This window comes from Syngnathoides biaculeatus, chromosome 5 (assembly GCF_019802595.1).
Source record: "Syngnathoides biaculeatus isolate LvHL_M chromosome 5, ASM1980259v1, whole genome shotgun sequence".
Classification (NCBI taxonomy): domain Eukaryota; kingdom Metazoa; phylum Chordata; class Actinopteri; order Syngnathiformes; family Syngnathidae; genus Syngnathoides; species Syngnathoides biaculeatus.
The window spans coordinates 2,851,025-2,876,436 of record NC_084644.1 but is presented as its reverse complement, the minus strand read 5'-3'; the positions used below and the strand labels follow the sequence as shown (position 1 = coordinate 2,876,436).

General features: G+C 40.7%; 1 protein-coding gene across 1 annotated transcript in view; it reads left to right on the top strand.

Annotated features, from left to right (window-relative positions):
- The window catches only part of cdkal1 (CDK5 regulatory subunit associated protein 1-like 1), a 195,467-nt gene that overhangs the window by 89,195 nt on the left and 80,860 nt on the right, over positions 1-25,412 (top strand). The window contains exon 9 of the mRNA XM_061819899.1: positions 18,573-18,739. Coding sequence (XP_061675883.1) covers positions 18,573-18,739 — 167 coding nt within the window. The remainder of the gene's footprint in view (positions 1-18,572; positions 18,740-25,412) is intronic.

Genomic DNA, 25,412 nt, shown 5'->3' with positions numbered 1-25,412 from the left:
TTGAGACTGAAACGAGTTGCCAAGGTAAAATGTCAACATTTGAGCAGCGTGGAGGCACTTTTTCTCGTTGACACATCGCAGTATTCTCTTCAAGTGTTTTGTGACAAAGAAATTCACATAATGTGATGTTTGCAACTTGTCCCACTTTGGCTCTTTTCCTTTTTCCCCTGCGTGGATCCGTTCTGCCACTTGACTCCCACATTACAAGCAGCGCCGCTTCTTCCATCCTCACATGTTTTGCTTTTCTGCGTTCTCTCTCGGTCATTCCCGTCCGTCTCCCCCTTCTGATCCTCCCTCACATTCAAATTATTCTGTCTCTTGAGCATCCTCGGCTATCTGTTTTGGCTCCAATCACACCATTGCTTGCAGTGCCTGGTGTCTTTGATCAACAAGTGAACATTGTGTGAGCATTTCGTCATAAATGTCTGATGCTCTGCCACGGCTTATCTCCGTTGAAACGCAGCAGTAAAAACAGTACTTTTGAAATGGCTCAGCACATTCTACCGTGCATCAGCAATTCACGTGCTTCAGCGTGCCTATGATGATGTTGCTGTTGTAGGAATTCAAAATCATTTCAAGATAAGAAGCTTCGTGTAAAGGCTGTATATTCTATAGCAAGTACAATCAATCAGTGGTAATCTAAATATAAGGCTTTGATTTCAGTTTTTTATTTCAGAAACTATATAATCTTATATATCGTAATTTCCGGACTATAAGATGCAACTTTGGTCACACACTTTCAACCCTGCGATTTATGGAACGATGCGGCAAATTTATGCATTTTTTTTCCCTAACGGCTGCCAGGTACGCTCGAGCAGAAACGGTAAGAGTGAGACAGGTGGAATATATGTGTCGAGGAAGACGCAGGTTCAGTGTAACTTTGCGATTTGTGCATGAACAGACCCTCATCGTGGAAAATGCAAGAAGAAATGCATGTGACGCAGCTTTCAAGTTAAAAACAATCGAGTTGGCCGATAAAGAAGTAAACAGAGCTGCTGCACGTAAACTTGGCATAAATGAATCGATGGTGAGATGCTGGAAACGGCAGCGGGAAAAACTGGAGCAATGTAAAAACACAAAAAAAGCTTTTAGAGGTAATAAAAGCAGGTGGCTTGAACCGTGTTGCTGCTGCGTGTCAGTGACTTTTATCGGTATGTTTTTTTTTTTTTTTTTTTTTACCCAGCCCTGTTAGTGCTGTGTTTCTACTGTATGGCTGCCGTGTTAATGTCATGTCACAGGCACTGTTAGGAAAGAAAAGCTAAGGTATATTATGAAAACTTTGATAACTCTTTCTGTGTGCCACCTTTTTTTTTTTTTTGTAAATATCTCATGTTTCAATGCGGGTACATGCAGCTTATAGACAGGTGCGGCTTATGTATGTACAAAATGCTTTTTCCTCTAAAAATGTATGGGTGAGGCTTATAATCGGGTGTGGCTTATAGTCCAGAAATTACATTATGTAGTTTAAACACAATATATATTATAGTTAACAATGCTAATACAGTAAATACTAAGAGAAGCATATGCTCACTTCAAAAATCAATGCCAGGAATTGTCAACAGAGTACGTCATCTCGAGTGATATCGTCATTTTAACAAGAGATCAGAATCTTAGTTTTATCTTACAAATCAAGATTTATATACAGTAATGGAAAGAGAATCAAGGCTGGAGACTTACTTGTGTCTGTGTTAGAACAGTCCAGAACTTAAGAACGAGGTGATAGCAAGCAGGTCAAGACAAAAATGCCATCAAAAATGGTACAGTGGCCTCAGTAGACATGTTTATTTATTTTTCTTTGTGTGTACATATGCCCGTGTCGACTATCAATGACCTCAAAGCTACAATTTATTTGTAAAGTTGATGGCCATTTCTGATATCTAGATTTCTCTTCGGTTGCAGCTTAGCTATGCCCCGCAAAGAAAATGCCGCTTTATTTATTTATTTATTGGGGAAGGAGAGGGGGACACACACGAATGTCCTGTAAAACCGTGTGATGGGGGCGGCATTGATGTCTTCAAGCACTTCGTCGAAATGACTTTGCTCTCGGGCTCTGTTATTGCCGCTACACTTCTGCCCCCCCCCCCTTGTGAGTGTGTGTGCATTCTTGCTTGCGTGTGTGCTGCGTGTCCTCCTCGTGATGTTTATTTTGATGTCGTGTAGTTTTTTTTTGTTTTTTTTCAACACTCCCTGCAGGGATCAGTTCTCACAGAACGGGCCACCCATGGCCATAGCCGCGAGCCCCTAGCGGTGGGTGACACAATTGGGCTACAAGGGGGACGGCTCACACACACACTTAGACCCACACAGACCTTTGCTCTGAGAAATGTTTGGAAATGTTGCAAAGTGTTGTACATGTCCTCCAGTAATGTTCCCTTCCACTTTTTTTTTTTTTTTTCCCACTCACTTGCTCTCTTTAACTGCTTCAGGTTGCGCATGGATTTATTGCCCTTGCCTTTCTGACGGGGGGGGGGGGTGTTTTACTTACTCGAGGGAATCAATATCAAGAAATAAGTATGTTTCCTGAATGTGTTCGAAGTTGCAGTGTGACTAAAATAAGGATATCTTGTGGGAGGCAGCATTATTTGACAGCTGGGCTTTGCATCTTCACCTCTTTCTCATCATTTTTCAATCAGACATCATCAAAATATTACTTGAAAGCAGCCGCTTCATCGACATATCGTTGTTCCCCCTTTTTATATATAAATGTCAGTTATTTTTTTTAGGTTAGCTTTTCTCCGTGAGATATAGTGTGCAAGATTTTTGGGGGAGCTGAAAACACGATTATTTGCTGTTGACGTTAACATGTAAATTTTATGAAATTGAAAGTGCTTTTTTCATGGCAGTATCTCGTCAAAATGAACAAGACTGACAGTTCCATGTCTTCACAGATGTATCGGAGATGTCGACAAAAATGAATTTGAATTAAACAAAGGTGAAAACTCAAATGTTAGAAAATGAGAATAGAAGGGCACAGAAAAAAATACTCATTTGAAATTAGAACTATCAGGGGGGCGTTCACACAATGTTATGCGCTGATACATATTCCTGGGCCTTCCATGTTGAGTACATGCCTGGACATGTTGGGGCATGAATCCGTGTACAGGACACGGAGCCCTACACCCTCCTTTTCCGCCTGCAGTCTGCGTGCTGCAGTCTTACTCGTTACATGTTCTACTGAGGAAACAAATTGATCTTTGTCAAAACGGTCACGTCATAATATTTATTTTTTTTTGTGTGGCCAATTATTTTATTTTTACAGTAGACTAAAAATATTTAGGTCTGACAATAGATTAATCTGAGAGTAGACAACTGATCAACAGCTTTTATTTTGCGGCATTAGCATCCAGACCCAAGATACGATTGAGAAGCTTTTTTTAGTTGTTGTAATGAAAGCGCACCGACTTCGGGCGGGAGGCGGGCGACTCCCTGAACCGGTTGCCAGCCAGGTGCAGGGCAGCCACTCACACCTATGGGCAATTTAGAGTCTTCGATTAAGCGGCCATTGATGTTTTGGGATGTGGGAGGAAACCCACGCAGGCAATGGGAGAACATGCAGTGGGGCTGGTTTGATAGCCCCGGTCCTTAGAACTCTGAGGCAGATGATCTTAAGCAGTCGTCTACCATGCTGCCATAAGCAAAAAATTGACATCAAAATTAATATTTGGTCCCACATCCTTTGCTTGCAATAAATGCACAAAGCCTATAACCAAGTGACATCACCAAACTATAAAAATGTTTCCAGCTTTTCGGGACGGCCTCTTTCAGCTGTCGTTTGTTTTGGTTGGTTGGCCCCTTTCAGTCTTCACTTTAGGAGGTTAAAGTGCTTGCTGAAAGATCCTCCAATAGGTTTGGTTGCTTATTTAATTAAACTGGCTGACAAAATTTCTGTACACTTGGGAGTTTGTTTGTCATTGAAGATTGAGCCCATGATGCAAACCCAAACCATGACATCATGACCTGCAGGTTGTTGGCCGATGAGCTTGAATGTTTGGGATCATGAGCAGATCTTTTCTTTTTCTTCCTCTTCCTCTGCTAAATCTGCTAAATGTTCATCTTTGTCTCATCAGTTCAACCTTTGAGAAATGTTCATCTTTGTCCCGTCAATCAAACTTTCTCCAAGAATTTCTCAGGGGTCAACTTTGTACTGGATGAAAGGTTGGACGGGCTGTGTGCAATTATCAAGTATATTTGCACTGTATTGGTGTATGCGTTCCTGTAAATCGTGACCTGTTTGTTACACATGAAAGTAACGTGTCCACAAATTGGTGTGAAATGCAATAACTGTAGTGTATGTCTGAGAGTGGCCAGAAACCAAACAAAAACGTGCTACAATTGCTTTCTTCAGTTTAGTGTAATTGCGCTGCACGCTTGTTTATGCGTCTGCATTTGTGACTGCGCTGACATGTCACATGTCTCGCTGGCTCTCACCCACCAGTAAATGTCACTTCAGGTTTTTGGCTGAAGAAGCTGTTGAGTGTTTCTGCCTGACTAGATGCCCTCTCCTCGCATCTGTCATGCTGGAGAAAAGCCTTCCCTTTGATTCCCTCTGACCCTCGTTGTGGGGGTGCGTGGGGCGTTGGGGGGGGGGGTGTCGTACGATCAAGACACTCCCATGTTGATTAAGAGTGTTTGTGTGTGTCTCTGCAGTGCTTGTTGCCCAACACAAGGATCAAAAAAAGTCTCTTTCCTTTGTAGTATAACAATGTGACATTATCAAATAATAGAAAGTCTGACAAATAATGATTTCATGCTGTAATTGAATTCATTGTGCTGCTCCTTCTGATGTGCCTGCTGTGGCCCCCATGGGGCAGTATAATATTGCAGACATGCAGACGAAAGCCATGGGGGGGATCTGTCTGATGCTGTAATATTTGTCATTTTTCATAGTTGAGTCGGAAATAATAGTCAAGAATGAGGGGGATGATATTTAGTTCTCGACCTGCGAAATGTGTAAAGTGCCTTGAGAAAATCGTTTTCAGTTGGCGCTTTGAAAATTAAACTGACCCAACTTGTCCTTTCAATATTTGACGAGGATTTGGTTTCACATGTGACTTATTTGGGAAAGGTGTCAGTTTCACAAATCCACCAGGGATAACATATGCAAAACTTTTTGGGAACAGAGAGCCGCCGACCAAGGACATTGAAAGTTATGTAGCGAGCGTATCCTGAATAGGCCAAAATCTTATCAACAAGTACAAGAGAAGGTGAAGATGCGTTAACACGACATCGACTGTTGCTGAATGAGCCTTCTTCACTTCTGACTTAAAACATGCAATCAAATATGCGTCGCCTGACTAGTTAGGTATTTGTAAAGAAACACAATACAAAAAAAAAAAAAAGGTTGTGACAGAACTCCAGATGTTGATTTTGTTGTGATTGTTTTTAGTTGTGCATGACACACCCACAGATGATCATTTTCAGCGTTTAGATCCAGTTACCCGTCCCCCCTCCCCCAAACGTTTGTGCTTTCAAGCTGACAATAATCAATAGTCAAATGAGTACTTTCTATATGTATTCAGTTGAAGATGCTCTTGAAGTCAGTCGGGATTTTTTTTTTTTTTTTCTTTTCAGGCAAGCTTTAGTCCTCCCGTCCAACATGTGCAACAAGCTACATTAAGCCATTTGCCCTGGGCAATAATACAGAATATTGCGCATGTTGAAATAACATACATTTACATCAAAAATATATTTAGATGATTACGAGTATGTAAATAGCAATCGTCAAAATTAACATATGTTGTCGTGAACACGGTTTTTATGAGGGAATGCAATTTTCCGGATCCAGCTATGTCACCAACGTCGTCATCAACAAGCAAAATGTTGTAGGTGAAGTTCATCATTTGCCACAGTAACACACACACACACACACACACACTGGCTAAACAAATTAACAAATACAAAACGTGATGCCTGCCGGTGGGTCATGCATATATTAGCATAAATACTGACCAGACATATTATTATTTATCAAATTAGGCCCTGTACAAGCGCACAGGCCAATGCACACACACACACATCCTTCCACAATATGAGAAGGAATTAGGTCGACAGCCTTGAATTCTTATTACGTCTGATTAATCAGAACAGTGTGCGTGTGCGTCTGTGTGTGTGTGTGTATTTGTGCGCATGAGACTTCTTTGACAGCATATATGAACTATTACCACCTGAATGGCTTTTTAATCGGAAGTCATTTCCACGGGTTATGTGAGCGCGGGTGTGTACGCGGTGCCGCTCGTGTCCTGTGAGCTCCGTGAACCGTGACGTGATTTGCCCCCCCCCGCCCCCCACGGCTTCCTTCGACTTTTGGACCCTCTGACGCTCGCGACGTCTCAGCCTCTCCGTCCTTTAAGCCCGGTGCCCCCGTCGACATTCGTCCTCCCCTCGGCTTGGGCTCATGTGCTTTTAATGACGCATTGCACATGTTCATTATGCTGATTGACTTGACTGACACTGGAGTCAACTGTTTGATTGATAACCCTTTTATATTGACTTTTGTCATTTGTAGCTACGTACTGCAGTTGAAAAAAGGTCTTTGTTCAAGTGTTTCGATTAGACTTGGATAAAAGGTACCGATTCATGAGGAGGTATGTTTTTAAAACAATTATTGAGTCCGTGATGCTCTTGAACAAAGCTCTGAACCCCCGTACGCTCAACGCAGGGACTGCATTCGTGGGCCTATTGACGTTGTAATCTTGGCTGGCAATTCTGTAATGTATTCATTCGGTCTGCAACAAAAATATACAACGGCGTCAGTGTCGTGCACACTGGACACAAAGTGGACCTTCTAAATGTGGATACGCTTCAGGGTCTCCAATTAAATTCTACCCTTACAGTTGCATCACTGACCCAGATCGCCATTTTTGCATGACGTCACATGAGACATCGGTAAATTTTGCGAGCCTCTCAAAGGATGAACTCTGAACTACTGTTTGCTTCTTTTCTTTGCTCTTTCGGTGGCTTTTCAACCAGGGAACGCTGGATTCACTGTCGTCCGTCAGCCCAAAATATTGTTTACACTCAAATGAAGATCACTGGATTCATATTTGTGTCTCATTCGAATTATGCGTTGTATTAATTTGCACGACTTTAGATCTTAACACAGGTGAAAAATGGCATATTTTCCTCCATTCTGATAAAACTACAACAATCATTTCATACATTGAATGTCGTTTAATAATCACATCTAGGATTTTTTGTGATTATCGGAAGTAGATTGTACAGTGGAGCAACGTTTGTTGTACATTTATAGTACCATAAACGACTGGATAATTATTGTTGGTTGGTGTACATTTTGGTAGTCTATAACCAAACATTTCTAGTTATGCTTGTAGCCACTTGTATCCAAAATTTCCGAGTAGTCCTTTACTTGCTTCTTATTTAAATGTGTGGAAAACTATTTAAAGGTGTACATGCACCAAAGTGAGATTTCAAAGGAGAAGTGACTTTGTTTTTGTGCTTCATTGTTTTGATTGATTCCAAAAGGGGTACCGCTATATGGCGTTGAAAACGTACTGTATCACGTGAAGATGACTCCAGACCGTTTATCGACCTTGCTTTGTGTACGGTTGCCGCACCTGGAAGTGAGCTTCCCTAAACTGTCGCCACAAAGTTGTCTCTTTGCGTTTGTCGGTGGTTCATTTTTTTTTTTTTTTTTTAAATCATTTCTCTATTTTAATATTCTGTACAGGCGCACCCTCTTTTGTTTGACTAGATAATGGAGCAGAGCGGCACAGTGGTGCAGCTGTAAAGCGTTACAATCACAGTTTTGAGGTACGGGGTTCAATCCCGGCGCGGCTGTGTGGAGTTTGCATGTTCTCCCCGTGCCTGTGTGGGTTTTCTCCGGGCACTTTGGTTTCCTCCCACATCCCAAAAACTTGCGTTAATTGGACACTCTAAATTGCCCCTAAGTGTGATTGTGAGTTTGACCGTTGCTTGTCTCGATGTGCCCTGCGATTGGCTGGCATCCAGTCCAGGATGTACCCCGCCTCCTGCCCGATGACAGCTGGGATTGGCTCCAGCACACCTGCGACCCTTGTGAGGATAAGCATCAAAGAAAATGGAAGGATCGCTGAAGTATTTTTAACACTTGGGTTGTCCATGAAACTTGTGATACTGAGTGGAGGAAAAAAAAACAAGCTGTTATTCTGAAACATGAACAAATGTGAATTGGCAGTTTTACTTTTCTTTTTTTTTTCTCCATCCACCAGTTCAGTATTTCTCCATTCACGGGTTCACAGGAAATACTCTTGCAGTTACGCTGTGATGTCGAGGGCTGTACTCGTCCCCGCAGATCCAGTTTCCTCTCATGTAGCCGGCCATCTGCTTGGAAAACTTCACAAGATATACTTCTTTCTTGAAAAAAAGATGAAAGAGAGGATGTAACATCCATTCCAATATACCCGTTATACACATCCGCAAGTACAAACATATATACATATACATATATACACATACGCACCAGCACACACATGCACGAATACGGTACTTTGAGCCCCTCTACCAATTACTTCTGATATATCCATACAATATGTCTGACCCATATATGAGATGGCACGTTTTTCCTCCCATACGTTGTGTGCGCACGAGCGTGCCTGCAGAAGCTTTGATGTACGCAGGCACTTTATCTCATGTGCAGGCGCGCACGGAAGGTCACGCTTGTAGTTTGGGAAGTCTGCGAAAGTAGGTTAAAACTGACATGCTGTGTTGTTTAAAGGATTGTGTTGCCTCTTCACGAAAGTTGCTCACATGCATCTCCAGCCAGGCGCGTGTGTTTGTGTGTCCCAACGCACATTTGTGTACGTGCATACATCCACGATTTTTTCTTTTTTTTTTTTTTTTTTTAAACATAAACATGCCTGAGAGGGACTATTTGCATAATACAAGTATGTGTTGGTTTAATCCGCGAGGATGATGCTACCTGCCAGCCTGCCCACGCTCTACATCAACACTTGTTACTCTATATTAAGATGTTTAATTATGGCCGTTAAACTGTGCGCTTGTGGCATGTGTGCATGGAAATGGGTGTGGCCTGCATGTGATTGCATCGAGGTTTACGTCTTTAAATATGAATCATTGAGGAAGAAGCAAACCCTGCACAAACGTACCGTATTTTCCACACTATAAGGCGCACCTTCAACGAATGGCCTTTTTTTTTGGAAAAAATGTCCATATATAAGGCTCACCGCATTATAAGGCGCATAGAATAGATGCTACAGTAGTGGCTGGGGTCAAGTTATGCATCCATTAGATGGAGCTGCACTAAAGGCTTAATATTGATCCACATATATGGCGCACTGGATTATAAGGCGCACCGTCGGCTTTTGAGAAGATTAAAGGCTTTCAGGTGCACCTTATAGTGCGGAAAATACGGTAGTTAAAAAAAAAAAATACAGGAACAGGAATAATCATCTTTTTAAAGTTGCCCAGCTTCAAGTTCAGGTTGATTTGTGGTCGAGACTAGTAATGCTACAGCATCAAATAATTGACTCAAATTGATTTATTTATTATGTTGTAATGAAGTTATGTCACAAGACTTATATTGACGTCAGGAAGCTGCACATAAATCAAACAGCACTTGTTAATACTGACAATGACAAATGGTCATTGCTGTAGCGTGCACACTGTCTGAGTTTCTACTCCGACGTTCAGTTGTTGAAGTTGCTGCTGTTGACATCTGGCCTCGAATTAGTCTCTTTCCTGAAGTGGGCGGGGCGTTTTTTTTTTTTTTGCAAAGGCACAGGCCGGCCATAGGGGGCTTGAGTGTGGGAAGGGGGTGGGACGGAAGTGATTGAAGGTCAGACAGGCCTCGAAGTAATGGCACAGCACAAAAATTATCACCCCTTTATGTATGTGACGTGTGTTCTCGCTCCCTCTTCATATGTGATTAAGAAATTAATCATTTCTTGATTGTGCCACATATAATTACAGAACTCCTGCTTTTATGACTAATACAAATTCAAGTTGGTATTTCCCAGCAGTACATCATGCCACAAATTACCATTTATTACAATGGGATTATTTTGAAAGGAAATAAATCACTTATTACAGCAGAACCGCCGCATCTCAACACATAATCATAACCAAACATAATAACTGGAAGAATTTTAGGGAAAACATTTCTCACAAGGCCATTATTAGCCTTTATTTTAACACAGAGTGGCTTTAATCTATCCATCCATCCATTTTCTGAGCAGTTTATCCTCACAAGGGTCGCGGGGATTGCTGGAGCCTATCCCAGCTGTCAACGGGCACACTCACAATCGCACCTCGGGACAATTTAGAGTCTCCAATTAATGCATGTTTTTGGGAGGAAATCAGAACGACTGGAGAAAATCCACACAGGCACGGGGAGAACATGCAAGTTCTGATCTGAACCCCAGTCCTCAGAACTGTGAGGCCAACACTAACCAGTTGCACCACCGTGCCGCTACTGTAATCTAGCGACTGTTAAACGTTGCTTTTAACATTGACCCTTGAACAGAAGAGTAATTTTTCTACAAATGGAATAATTGTTTTGAGTTACAGTTCCATGGTTTGTTAGTGACCCAGAACAGATCAGGTTTGACCTTTGAATCTTTCACTTTTCACACTTATACATCCATGCTCATTGCAATCCAGAGTTTGTCTGAACCTGCTCTCAGATAAAACTGGACCCTGCAATTTGTTGCTTGAGTTGAATGTACTTTTCGTTTTCTCCAGCAATGTTTGTAGTTCATCCATTCATTTTCCATCCCCCTTGCAGGCCTGCTATAGCCTATCCCGGCTCACTCTACGAGAAGTGGGGTACAACTCTGAACTGGTCGCCAGCTAATCACAGGGCACCTATAAACAAACAATTCAGACAATTTAAAGTCTTCAATGAACCTACCATGCAGTTTTTGTATGTGGGAGGAAACCAGCGTACCTGGCAAAAACCCAAACAACCACATGGAGAACATGCAGGCTAAAGCCAGATTCTCGGGTCGTCAGAACTGTGAGGGAAATGTGCTAATCGGTCATCCACCGTCCCGCCGGTGATTTACACAACTATTCTTGAAGCAAACGTTCTTATTTACTTTTGCAGGGCAGCGTGGTTTGGTGACAGTCGAGGATTTAGCCGACTGCTAGTTCAATTCGTAGCCTCCTTCGACCTTTGAGGATAGAAAGATGGGAATCGTCAAGTTGCAACTGATACAATGAGATTAATGAGAAATGATCCTCTTTTTTTCACATCATTTTCTGTCTCCTAATTATTTATGATAAAACGCTATAAATGCTGAACATAAAACAAGGATCCGTGCTATTTACTTTTTCTTCTTTTTTTGGCCGTGTCGTTTCTTTGTGAATTGCTGTGAGTTAACAAGCTGAATAAGCACTTGGGGGAATGTATCGATCCTTCTGCTATGTTTATCCTCTTCTTTCTTTGTGGTGGGCTTGGTGTGTGTTTGTGCATATTTATATTCTGTCTGATTATGGTCTCCATGGCAATCGACAGGGAGAGTTGACGTAGGTCAAATCAAGGGGAGGAAGTTGCGGTTGAGGCTTATCTACAATTTAAAAAGGAATGTTCACTGAGTGATGCTGATGCCAACTATACTATTTAAAATGCTCAAGTAAAAAAAAATGAAAAAAAAAGAAAAAAAAATATATATATATACACATTTATATATATATATATGGTAAACTGTGGCATTCCGAATATTTGACCCACGTTCTCTCCATTTAAAATGCTTTAAATTATTGCTACAAGATAAAACACGAAAAAGATGTGCTAGATCTGTTAAACTAATACGTTGAAAGAGCTGAGCTGTTATTGCTGTTCATGAGGTCAGGCACTTCCTTAGCAGTTGCGTAAGTAGTAGTGTTTATTAGATTGTAGATTATAATGGACATGAAGATGATCCTATTTTACTGGACCAAATTCTTGTTTTTCATGACACAGCAACACGCAGCTAAGCATGTTTTTAAGCCCTTGTGATGCGTGATGATGTGAGCGCATAAATATTTAAAATTGAAATTGAAGTCCTGTAGATGACATATTTGGTTCTGTGATCATTCCACAGATATATACAGTAAATATAAACAGATAGCAACATAAAACATAAACAAACCAAAAAACCTGCAATGGATTGAGCTCAGTGTTTTTACTCCCCCTCTGTCATGTTCGCTCACCCTCAAGTAACATGCAAAGCAAGTCGTTGATTTGGGTCATGTGAAATCGGGTTTTAGTGCAGATTAATGGGATCATTTTCATGGTCATCTAATCTACAATCTGTTCAAACTTTATACAAAGATGGCATTTCACAGATAAAAATAAAAAGTAGACACCAATAAAACCGAGTTAGGAGCCTGTAGAGAAGCAACTGTATTTTTATTATTCGATGAATCAAAGCAATAATCGATTCTAAAGCCCCACTTATGTTTGTATAGCTCTGTGTTATTGTATGGTTGGGCTGTACACAGCTGTTTCCTCTGGTACTGTGTATTATTCTTTGTGTGTGTACTTCTCCTTGGCAGCTGAGAAGGTTCAGACCCTAAATAAAGTGGGCCCTGCACTTTGTTGGGCCACATTTAGTATCGCCAACCTCTCGTCTTCTTTCATCTTCCATTGTTTTGCCGTCTTTGCGAGGCTGTGCCAAAGTGAACTCACTGGAATTTGTGCGCAGGAAAAGTTCTTCTGCCTGGCCCCCGTTTGCAATTGTTCTGAAGAAAATGGCTCGGCTTGAGGGTCGCGCACACAAGATCAGCCGCAACATTTCGACCATCTCCACAATAGAATGATCGACAATGCAAAATTTGGATGAAATATTCAGACTACTCCAGCAATATGCAGTATCATACATACAATGTGGCAGTTTCCATTGCAGTGGATAGATACAGAATTTCTGACCTTAGAAAGAATGGAATCTGAGAGGGATGGTACTATCCGCAGCTTGAGGTCTCACATGCATTTGCACCTTACCACATTTTCAGTTACGGGGAAGTTTTCATACTTTTTGGCTTCAGTATTTGTTAGTTTTCATGTAAACATCCTCAGTTTTCTCCGCTACAGTTGTTCTTCTGCTGAAGCGCCGCCAATTGATTGCGATACATTAGGTTAATTATAACTCAGGATGTCAACTTTTCTGTAAGTAATGCAGTAACATTGAAATTCCTGATACCGTTAGTGGCCCCTTTCTCCGCTGCACATATTGAAACAAGAGGGAACAGCTGTGTACTCGATGTGTATGTGGGAGTACAGACAGATGAGGGGGACCGGGGTAACATTGCCAACTCAACGGCCACATCTCTTGCCAAAAATAATACGATTGGTGTGATAATACAAAGACTCTAATAATCAAGCAGAGAAGGCAATCAACTGAAGTGTGCAGGTTATTGGGTGGATTGTGACCCTTCTAATGTGCCCCTTCCTGTAAACATAATTACCGCAGGAACATTTGAATATCAGACAATACAATACAGCCTGCCAGCAGAATGTGCAAAGAGTCGCTGGAATTTTGTTTTGAAAGGGACATTTTTAGCTCCGAAGTCCATTTAAAGCTAGGCTAGTCATTTATTTAAAAACATGTGGCCAGCAGTTATTCGGGACAGCGCTTTGACAAAAAGTGATGTGTGTTTTTGTGGCAACTATAGGATCACATTCAATCATGGGATGCGCATGATGTAAGCAACGCTAAGAGCTTGGCACACTGTGCGGTGTCATTTCATCTCAGCAAAGTAATATTAGCTCAACGGTAAATGTACTCATTGTACAAATATACGAATAAAAGTAGAAGTAAAAAAATCCCCAGCGTCTAAACTAATATGCCATTTATTTTTACCCCTTGACATTCTACTATTGTCTGAATAAATAACTGAAAAAAGAAATGCTCTTTCAAAGAAAGCTGCGGGAATAACCACACTGCTTCAGTACATCTTCCGCCCATTTCCAAAGAGTTCAATTAAAGGGTGCTTTGCTTGTCAGCATTGAATTCATGTAGTCTCATGTACGTATATTTCACATTTTGTCACCCCAAAATTGTCAAAAGTCAATAACGCGCGTTGTACATAGGTATGGGAGAAAATGCAAAAGACCTCAAATGCATCTACCTCTCATGTTGTCAGTGAACCTATGAGGAGCTTCCAAAGATGTGACCTCAACATCTGGACTTCCCTATGTTCTTTAAAGACATAGTTCCGGTACTTTTTGTGTATGTAAACGTTTGACCTTGGATAAAATAATACAAAATTCTCTCTCTCATTATTGTGTTATTAAACAAAAGTAAATAATTTTGGCAGTCAGTCCTGACTGACCTGAAACAGGCGAGGTTTTAGTCTGATTTGACTTCAGAAAGTCAGACATAAAAAGAAAAGATGTGTTTTTGCAGAGTGTATGTAAACCTCTGGCTTCAACTGTAAAAATAGACTTTTTTTTTTAACAGCCAATGACCGAACAGCAACTGTCATTTTCATTTATCATGTGGTTCCAAGCAAAAACATGCATTGCAAAAATACATTATACATAGGTTGAAGGGTTTTCCAGAATTTTGAGGCCCACTTTGGAGGTGCCAGAAATTACGGTACATTTTTAGAAATGACTCCTACTTACCTTTTTATCTAATTCCTGATTACTTGGGCTAGTGTCCAACTTTTAGCCTTACCTTTAATGTAGAAGTGGTCAGTGGTCCTTCAAGCTAAGTGTACATGCAATGTTGGTCTTGTCTTCCATGTGGTTGCCTGTTGAAGCATTGCACCTATCAGTACAGTGACACCTTCCGTCATTTCATCTAAAAACTACAAAAAACAACAATACATTCACCCACCTAATGTGTTTTGTGACTCATATTGTCACGCACTCTCGGATAAATATATCACATTTGTCCTTATTTCAACTATGAGGTGCAGATTACAGCTCACGTTTGAGAAATAGCACCAAAATCCCTTAATATTGCTAATCTTTAAATACTAAGCCAGTCATGAGTGAAGAGCTCCAGCTTCAATTGTCTGACCGGCATTAGGATGTAGAGTTACCTTGTATCGACCAAAAGCAGCAACATCAAAAACAACAACAACGTATCATCCAATGTGTATGCTTTGCTCTGTTCATTGTAGTAGGTTCAGTACAGATACTTGTTACATGACAAAAAAAATCCAAATAAAAACACCGCAGCCACTTTTTTTATTTCCACATTGGTTAACGGTGACGTCACTGTTCCTTAATTAACCTTGAGCACGTCTATCTTTAGAACTGTAACGCAGACCATGCTTAAATAAGGCCTACTTGCTTCCTCAAATTTGAAATTAATAGCCTCAGCATGTGATTAGGTGAATTTAATGAACCGGGCTACTCTGATTGTTGGACCAAGGTGAACTGTCTTTAATTAATTCTGTCTATCCTGTTGTTCTTTAGTGTGTGTGTGTGTGTGTGTGTGTGTGTGCACGTTTCAGTGAGCGATTGCATGTGTGTCATGCTTTGTATGGGATCATGTGTGATTGATGGATGTGGGTGTGGGTGCAGCTGTCCTGCAAAAATTCTTAGTGGATCCCATTGTCAAGGATGATGAGCCTTGGAAACTCTTGTCATCGGGACAATAATGCCATCATCTTTAATCTTTCTGTCTTATCTTTCCATGGGCACCTTTAAATATGTATTTTTACTCGTTTTAAGTTTTACACACACACACACATCCAATTAGCCACAGCATTTCTCCTCTCCGAATGACCACATGCATCTTTCTGTCCAACTCCACTTGGCTAATGGTAATGACAGTTGTGTCTTTGTGAGTGTGTACCACTGCCTCCGTGCAAGTGCAAATGGGTTTAGATTTGCCTTCATGATCCGGGGTATGTCGTAACACATATCTTAAGCAGACGATCAACTATTTCCAGACCTGCAGCCAAATGACGGTTCGCTCATTGAGCTGTAGCAGTGAGTGTTGCTCTAATTTAGCATGAAGCCGGATAAGTCCCCCGTTGCTGTATCTGACCTTCACTTTACAGCAATGCATGTTTATAAGGTGCTTATTATAATTATTGTGACTGACTGTGATGGCCTTGGAGCATTGAATCATTGACAAACTTTTAACAGGAATTAAAGGGCATGATGTGATATTTGTAAATTTTTAACTGGATGTTAAAGGAGCTGCTTTTGGAACACTTTTTTTTTCCACTACCTGCAGAAGTATCAATTGAAAGCTCTTTATTTTTGTGTTGACTGAAAACATTTGGGTCTGACACCAAATCAAGATCAACACATTCCATATATTTCCAGATATTCATATCTACATGTGATACACAGTTCACAAGATAGTATAATTTGTAACAGTGCATCATCCACATCTTTGAATACACCATTAATGTTAAAAGGGAGAAACATACTGTATGCTGCCATCCAAGCAATGTCTTTCTCAGTGACATCCCTCCTAATTTCAGCAAGACAATGCCAAGCCACTTTTGCATGTTACAACAGCGTGGCTTTGTCGTGAAAGAGTGCGAGTACGAGACTGGCCTGCCAGCAGTACAGATACTGTGACCTGTCGCCAACTAAAAATGTGCGCAAACGCAATATGAAGTAAAAAATACTTTGGAAACCCCAGACTGTGGAGCACATAAAGTTCCACATGAAACAAGAATGGGAAATAATTTTATTTCCAAAGCTTCAATAATTAGTATGCTCAGTTTCCAAAACTTATTGAGTGTTGATAAAGGGAAAGCTAATGCAAATGGGAATGCAAGTGAACTTTTATGGAATGTATTGCAGGCATCCAATACAAAATGAGTGAATACTTTCAAAAATTCATACATCATTTTAAACATTAAATATCTCATCTTTGTCGTGAATATTGGTGGAAAAGTATTTGCAAATGATCTTATTCTGTTTTTATTTACATTTTCCACAACATCCCAATTCCACTGGAATTAGGCTTTTTATTTACTGTACAGTAAGTGCATCAATCCTGTGGCCCGTAGACACCACCAAACTTTGGTGCTTGTTTGCTTATTTTACAGCCTTTCACCAAAGCCTCTTTCAGTTGTTGTTTGGCGCTACCCCCTCCAGTCTCTTCTTTAGCACGTAAAATAAACATTATTTAGAGTTTTAAGTATCGATATTGATTCGGCCAGTCTAAAACCTTCCGCTTCGTTCCACTGATTAACTTCTTATTTGTTCGGGTCGTTATCTCACAGCATGATGAAGGATCACCCAATAAGTCTGGCTGTATCTTTCTTTTAATTGAAGACAAAATATTGATGCAGACTTCTGAATTTTCTTTCCGTCATTGTGAGTTGCATCAGAAGATTAATGAGCTGAGTTTCACAGATGAGCTGAGTTGGAGATTGTGCGCAGATCATTTGTTTGTCGAAGCTGTAGCTTTTCCTTCACTTGAAGAGGTTTTTTGCTCATCATTGATTTGTCCCCCCCGCACCCCCCTCCCAAACATGATGTTCCAACTTTACCAGTTTATTTTTCCACCAATTAATAGCTCTCTGGCTTACATGCCTGTTATACTTTTAAGTCAATAAATACATGTCCATTCAGCAATAGTGTTCCAATAATTTTGCAAACATAAAAACATAACATCAAGACCTATGTTAAAATGTCTGAAGAGATTCTCAGTCCAGGTTGTGGTAATTAGTAACTGCTGAATCAAGGCAATTGTTGTTGTTTTTTTTTTGAAAATCTTTCACCTTTGATCCCAAATTGTTGGTCATTTCCACATTTTAATTTTAGGTTTGGAATGACCTTATTTGGCACAAATGCAAATGGCATATGTTATTATTGTTTTAATGATTGATCACAATCTCAACTAAAAGGAGACCTGATTACTTGCTGGTGTCTTTCTTATTTTTATTCCAGATTCATGAAATCGTAATAAATGAAAGCTCCTCATGTTCGAAAGTCGATCCCTGTTGCAGATCTACTGTAAATCTAAATTAAGGTGCTAAATTCCAATTAATGATCAACGTGATTCACTGGGGGGGAAGTTCTGCTCACATTAAAGGAGGTCCTCTTGTGTATTGCATTCTGTTCACCACAATAAGGTTTGACACACATGTATTTACTCTGGCTGTTTATTGTGCATGCAGTCGTGAAATTGAAGCTACGTCTCATCTCAGCAGTACGGTTCACTTTTGTTTGGTGCGGTGCAGTTTAGCGCTTCATCTCGATCTGGCATGTGTTTCCACCACAGGCTATGTAGGCGTCTTCATAGCAGGGGGACAGCATGCTGCTTGCCAATGAGTTAACCAAAAATGACGTGACCCGGGAAAAAGCGAATATTATCCATGTACACTAGAAGGGACACGCGCTCTTAATTTCTCTTTATCTTGACATTTTTTAAAATTTGTTTTCTTACTCTGTCGGTGAAGTTGATTGTAACATGAGAGTCGTAATTCTCTTGTCCACTGAGTATGGATTGACGTAGGGTTGACCGCACTGTCCTGTGACCGGTTCTGTATAGGACGGGTGTTGGAGTAATTTAGGGTCTGTTCCAAAATGAAAACACCAAAAGAATCCGATACAATACAACACCCAACCCGACCAAATCATGCAACTGAGCGAAAAAGGGTCCTTTGTTGCTGTTATCCAATGTTTTCTCGTTTTTGTATCTGTTTAGAGGGAGTGTGTGAAATCTGGCTGACCAGTGAGGATACGGGAGCTTACGGTCGAGACATTGGGACTGACCTCCCCACGCTACTGTGGAGGCTGGTGGCAGAAATCCCCGAAGGGGCCATGCTCAGGCTCGGTATGACCAACCCGCCCTATATCCTGGAACATCTTGAGGTATGGAAAGCTAAGAACATCTTTACCAACATCATCAGTGCTCATTTATGGCAAGGCTAGTAGCACTAGTACGATATATCGTGCAAACTAGATGCAATGTGTTTAGGGATTTTTTTTATCTAGAGTCTTTTTGTTGAATTTAATTGTATTTATTGTCCTGCTGTCTATGTGGCATATTGTGCTTTCCCCTTTTAGTGGACAAATATTGCTTTGTCTAGATTTAATAAACTAAATGCCTTTTTGTTTTGCTTAGCAAGCAAAGTATAGCTGCAAACCGCCATTCATTAGTGCAGTTCATTCTCTTCTTTCACTAACGAGTCAATTAAGGACCATTGTGTCCTCTTTAGTAGTCTCATTTTATCAGTCATTATTGCCTTGCCTAATGGAACAATGGACATTGTTATCCTCTCTTTCTCCCTCCGTTCAGTCTACTCTTCGCCATGTGTCTTGTCAGTCTGACTTACTATCACTAAGATCTCCCAATTTTCTTTCACTCACTTTTCCTACATCTATTGTCTCTGTCCGTGGTCACAATTTTCAAGAGGCAATAGGCTTACAAACGTCTGCTTTCAACAACACGCGGGTTTTTGAGGGGTGCGGACCAAGCATAAACAAAACCGCCACTGCGTGAGATAGCTTGACAAGTGACTCTTATTTGTTGCAATTCTTTGGATGAATCAAGAAAGATAATAATTACCTTAAACCAGAAATCCATGCTGTAGCCAAACAACATCGCAATTATTTTGCGTGAATTTATTCAGTTGAATGTGAAAACAGAAGAATATGTATACCCAACAAAGCACCGTTTGGTTTGGTGTTCTTTTCCGTGATTTTTTTTTTTTTTTTAATCTCTTGGAATGGGATAAAAGTTGAAAAACAATCCTGTTGTATAGAATGAGTCATAATATGATAGCTAATTTTTATGTTTTCGACTCAGTGATTCGTGCATCCTGTAATTAATGCAAACAAATATAGTTGCGCACTTACTGTTCCGTATGTTGAGCAGAAGATCAGATGTGAGCGTCCACCGCTGCCAGTTACAAGCAGGAACTTTCTCTCCATTGTCTCAATTAGTGGGATGGGGGTGGGGGCATCTGACCCCTTGGAACATCCTTTTTTTGATACCAGAATAAAGTGTAATTGTACGTGGCTCGCTCACTTTCCGAGTGTGCACAGAGAGAATTAGCTCAATGGTAAAATATGAAGTAAAGTTAATCAACCCACCGTGGAAAGTGTTTAACACGGACAAAAAGAGACGGAGACGGAGAATGTGAGAGAAGGCACAGTCTCCTAAAAGCTTAGTCACACTGGTCACCTGTATTATTACTAAATGATTACAATAAGATGTTCCTAATAGTAATCATACTAATCATCATGTCTATTATTTGTAGCAATATTTACATTGTTGTCCTTGTGGTGTTCTTACCACTCTTGATCTATTTATGCTATAAAGATCATTTTAATTTCTATAAACTCATTTACTTTTTCCGATGGAAGTGAGTAACCTATAATCATGGGATTGCCAGTCATTCCCAAAAAGGAGTTGCGCTTATCTTTTTAAGATTACGATCAATCTCTGAGGAAATTCATTTGGAAATGTTGAAGAGAAAATTAAAAAGGGAGAAATTGATGACATAGAGGACTCAAACAGGGACTTCTGACCTAGAAAAGAAAAAAGGAGACACACTTATAAAGTTCACAACATACATTATATGCATTTGAATCTAACAATTAAGGATGATTGGCGATCATAAACTCAAATGAGGACAGAACTGGGGGGGGAAAAAATGGGATGAAGGCCCGGGGATAGATTTGAGGGCTAAAGAGGAGCGAGAACAGAGCTGTGGGATGTAGCAGTGGAGGTTGTAATTAACCAGGGGTTAATGGAGTTGGCTAATTGTCCCCCACATGTATAGGTAGCGTTTCTGCTTGGCTACATTACAATTAAAAACCACCCTCCTAATGATAGGAATAACAATTAACCGATAATTAGAAAGATGCTAGGACGACACACTAGCTTCATCTGTGTGTGCGTGTGTATCTTAATAATAATAATTTCATATGCTACCAAGCCGTTGATTGTTAATGTCCATGCATCACATCGAATGATATCTTTTTTTTTTTTTCCTTTTAATTCCACAGTCAATTAACCTATAAAAGAAAAGACAAGTCATCTTCAACTTATCTTTGCCTTTTGTTGCTCTTGTCCGCCATTTACCCTCTCCCCGCTCAACTTAATGCCCACATTTCTTGATTTTTTTCCCCCGCCACCCTTTCTTGACCCACTTTGAAGCTCTATATTTATGACAATTTGTAGGCCAATATGTATACTTTTGGGGAAAATTACCCTATACTTTAAAGGGGTGAATTGTAGTGTAATAGTTCACATAGCAAGAGGTCTGCTGGGTGAATGCTCAGCATATCTGCTTTACAATTCTGAGGTTAAGGGTTTGAATTTGGGTTGGGAAAATGGATAGATGCACAGTTCAGTTTAATTTCATACATCAGATCAAAAAATACTATAGCTAGATAGACACAGATAGATAAAGAGGAATTCTAGTATTGTACTGAAAATTTGGGTGTGACGTGAGATCAGTTCAGAGGCAAAACATTCAACAGTCATTGTGACCCTGCAGTTTTCTGGAGATCAGTCAAAGCTGTAGCGGGCCTCGTCCACAGAGTCATCTGAGATAACGCCGAGCCCGACTCTTTTTCCAACCTCTGTTGTTTTATAGCTTATTTTCTCTATGATTTATTTTGCATTCCAAAAGAACGATACTTTTCATGGTTCCAGACACGCATCCAAAGTGGAGTATAAATGCTCAGATGAGAGGCAAAACATTTTTTAAGACAACCAGAAAAGCCCGTTTGCGAGCGATCACTTGCCCTGAGAACGAAACGACATTATTCTCGGGCATCTTTCACTGTGATTATTCCTGCTCCTTTTCCTTTGCAATATAAAGCAGAACCTCCTAATTCCAATGTTGTCAAGTCATATTGTTTGTCAAATAAAAAAAGTTTTCATCAGATGAGATTGCATATCGGGCGGCACAGTGGATCAGCTGGTAAAGCGTTGGCTTCAAAGTTCTGAGGTCCTGGATTCAATCCCAGACCCGCCTGTGTGGAGTTTGCATGTTATCCCCGTACCTGCGTGGGTTTCCTCCGGGCACTCCGGTTTCCTCCCACATTACAAAAAAAACCCCATCCAACATTAATTGGACATTTTAAATTGCCACCTAGGTGTGATTGTGAGTGCGGGTGTTTGTCTCGTTGTGCCCCGCGATTGGCTGGCGACCAGTTCAGGGTGTGCACCGCCTCCTGCCCGTTGACAGCTGGGATAGTCTCCCCGTGACCCTCGTGGGGAGAAGCGGCCAGAAAATGGATGGATGGATGGATGGAGATTGCATATCCCTGTCCAGGGTGCAATATTGGAAACTTGCCAATAATGATACAAAAAATGGTTCGTACACTCCAAAGTGAGCTGTTTTATAATGTTTGAGAGACGCTAGCATCCTTGCACCGTCTTAACTTACACCTGAATGGCCATTAAGAGTGATGAAATTTTAATTCAAACATTGGATGTGCAGTTCACAAAATTATCTTTTCTACATTTTTACTTGTTTCCTAAATGTAATACATTTTGTGTCTTCCGCACAGCTCTGCCCATGATACTGGTACTGACGGCAATAAGAACAGCTTGATGACAAGGCCCAAAGTCGATCTAGCCGTCATGTTTAGTGAAGGCCAAATTACAGCCGACTGACTCCCGTATCATTTTAAAAACAGCAGTGTTCCTTCATACTGTTAAAACTACCTCCTAATAAATGGCTGTGATTGCAACTGAAAATGCTAAGTAACCTCTTCACTTCCCCGTTAAAGGTTCAGCTTTGCAAGCGCACCCACACACATTTTGCTGTGGCTTGTCTCCCTCTGACAACCAGGAACATGCAATTTCCTCATGTGCAGACTTTTTTTCCCCCTCCCCTCTTTTCTTTCTGTCAGACAACCTCAGTACCATTTGCTGATTGGAGCAGTTACAGGCTGAGTCGCCTCTCGTGGTCCTCTGCTCTCTGACATTTTAGTTGATTGCATTGAACAATCAGTATTTCCTTTTAGAGTAGTTTTAAATAAAATGCCACATTTTTGCTCCTCACTTTTCTGCCATTTTTACACATTTTCCGCCATTCATGCCGCTGTCCATTGATCCACCTGCTAATCACTTGCTAAATGGCTTTCAAAGGTGCACAGGTTTATCCTTTGATCGTGTAAGTTGTCTGTGTGCGCACATGATGATACCCGCGCGGGTTCTTTTGTGAGCTTGCGTGTGACTGAATTGAGCATGCCAGCGGCAAATGAGGTGTGAAAGTAGCCTCGTAGGTAGCAATCAGCCAGGCTGAGATGAATGAAATTGCTCTTGTCCATTAACCCTCCTCCTCAGAGCTCCTCGGAGTTTGACCAGAGAGCCATTAGATATGCCGCTCAAACATTCCGGACTGAGCGATGTGCCATCGTGGCCTTATGCTGTTACCGGGCAAGCTCACACGGGTTTACTTTACATTTTGTTCAGCTTTATTTAGCAACACCCTTGCAGTTACAAAACATCTACTGCTTAACAAGATTGAGTCAAATTAAAAATAATGCAATGTTTTCATATGTTTCTCTTAGTTCCAAACTATGAGATACTGCCCCAAAAGTATTCATCCATTCATCTTCCGTTCCGCTTATGCTCACTAGGATCGCGGGCTGGCTCAGCTATCTTTGGGCAAGAAGCGAAGCACAACCTGAACTGGTCACCAACCAATTGCGGGCACATATAAACAAACAACCATTCGCACTCACAATCACATCTACGGGCAAATTAGAGTCTTCAATAAAAGCATGTTTTTGAAATGTGTGCGGAAACCAGAGTGCCTAGAGAAAACCCACGCAGGCAGGGGGAGGACACGCAAACTCAACACAGGGTTGGTCGGGATTTGAACCCCGGACCACGGAACTGTGAGGCATATGTGCTAACCACTCATACACTGTTCTACCAAAGAGTATTCAGTCCACCAGGAATTATAGACATGATGTTGGTTCCCAGACCAACTAAACTAAACATCAAAAAGATCGAAGGAATCAGTTCATGAAATATGTTCATATCTGCTATTAAGAGAGAGAATATCTTTTAAAGTGAGCTCCAATTGAAATGAAAAACTACTGACCTCTACCACTGAAATGCAATGGTATATATTTACAATTAATCCCCATAAGTTAAAAAAAAAATATATATATATATATTTCAACCACAATTTGATACACTGTCTTCACCACGTTCAAGTTGGCTCAAAGCATTGTGGGAATGATAATATGGAATGGCTGTTACATTGGTTGCTGCTCTCCATAGAGCCAAGCTCTAGCCACTTGCGTACAGCTTCAGCGAAGAGAGTAAAAAATGGCATACCGGGTCGCTTTTGGATGCAATTTCCAATCAGGATAGGAGGCGCCGGTCATGTGCCTTCATCAGTCCGCTATAGCGGTAGCTGCAAATACACCACTGAGTACGACACTCAAGTTTCTTCACACCTGTCATCTTCATCCTCATTTCTTGTCTTCCTCACTGTCCTCATTTCGCTCATGACACTCTGGCTCAAACTGGAATGACTGCAGAGCGTTTGGATTGCTGCTCCTGTGGCTACTGCTAAAACCTTCGGCCGTCCCCATTTGACATCCTTACCCAAAGTGCACTGTGACAAAAGGAAACTGGTGGTATATGTTAAAATTAAGTTTTCTACAAATGTATTTATATGGAAATGATTATCGGAAGTTCTTCGTTATGATACTCAAGTTAAAAGAGATCATATATGCCAAAAGTCATTGCAATCGGACTTGACTTTAAGAAATACAGTAAAGCCTCAGTTTTCGAACATCCTCGTTTTCGAACGAAAATTTTGATATTTTTTTTGCTTCTGTTTTCGAACGAAAATCGGTACTCGAACGCCCCCGACAAAACCCAGAAATAACATATTGCGCGCGGCCATACCAGCTGACCCACAACAAACTTTGTTGTGAATTCCCACGCCCCCTGACAAAACCTGGAAATAACATTATGCGCGCAGAGCAACCAGTTGACCCACCCACAATGTGTTTTGTTTTTGTCAATTCGAATGCCCCCTGGGGGGAAAAAAAAAAAAAAAAAACAGAAAAGACTTAACACGTGCAGCGCTACCAGCACACTTATTCTGTATAACGGAACCTCTGTACACAGATGTGTGCCGGTACTGACTGTTGTTTTTCTTCTTATGGAGGACTACCGTATCAACTCCCAAGCGTGGCTCCAAAGAAGGAAAGTTTAAAGTCATTCTTTCTGTTTTAATGAAATAAGTTTACCATGCTGGGGGCCGAGTTGCTACAGATACGGCAATGCACTCCCAGCCTAGCCTAATCTACTACTAAAGCATACATTTTAAGCAAAAAATAAATATATTTCTTAAATTTCATTATATAAAGTAAATTCTGCACATATTTCTACGATGCAGTTTATTATCAAGAAAAGCTAAAAAATAATTTAAAAGGCCCATTTTTTCAGGCTTGGAACACATTATTTCTTTTTCCATTCATTGTAGTGGGAAACATCGATTCGGTTTTCCAAGAAATCACTTCTCGAACCGTTTTCTGGAACGGATTGCGGTTG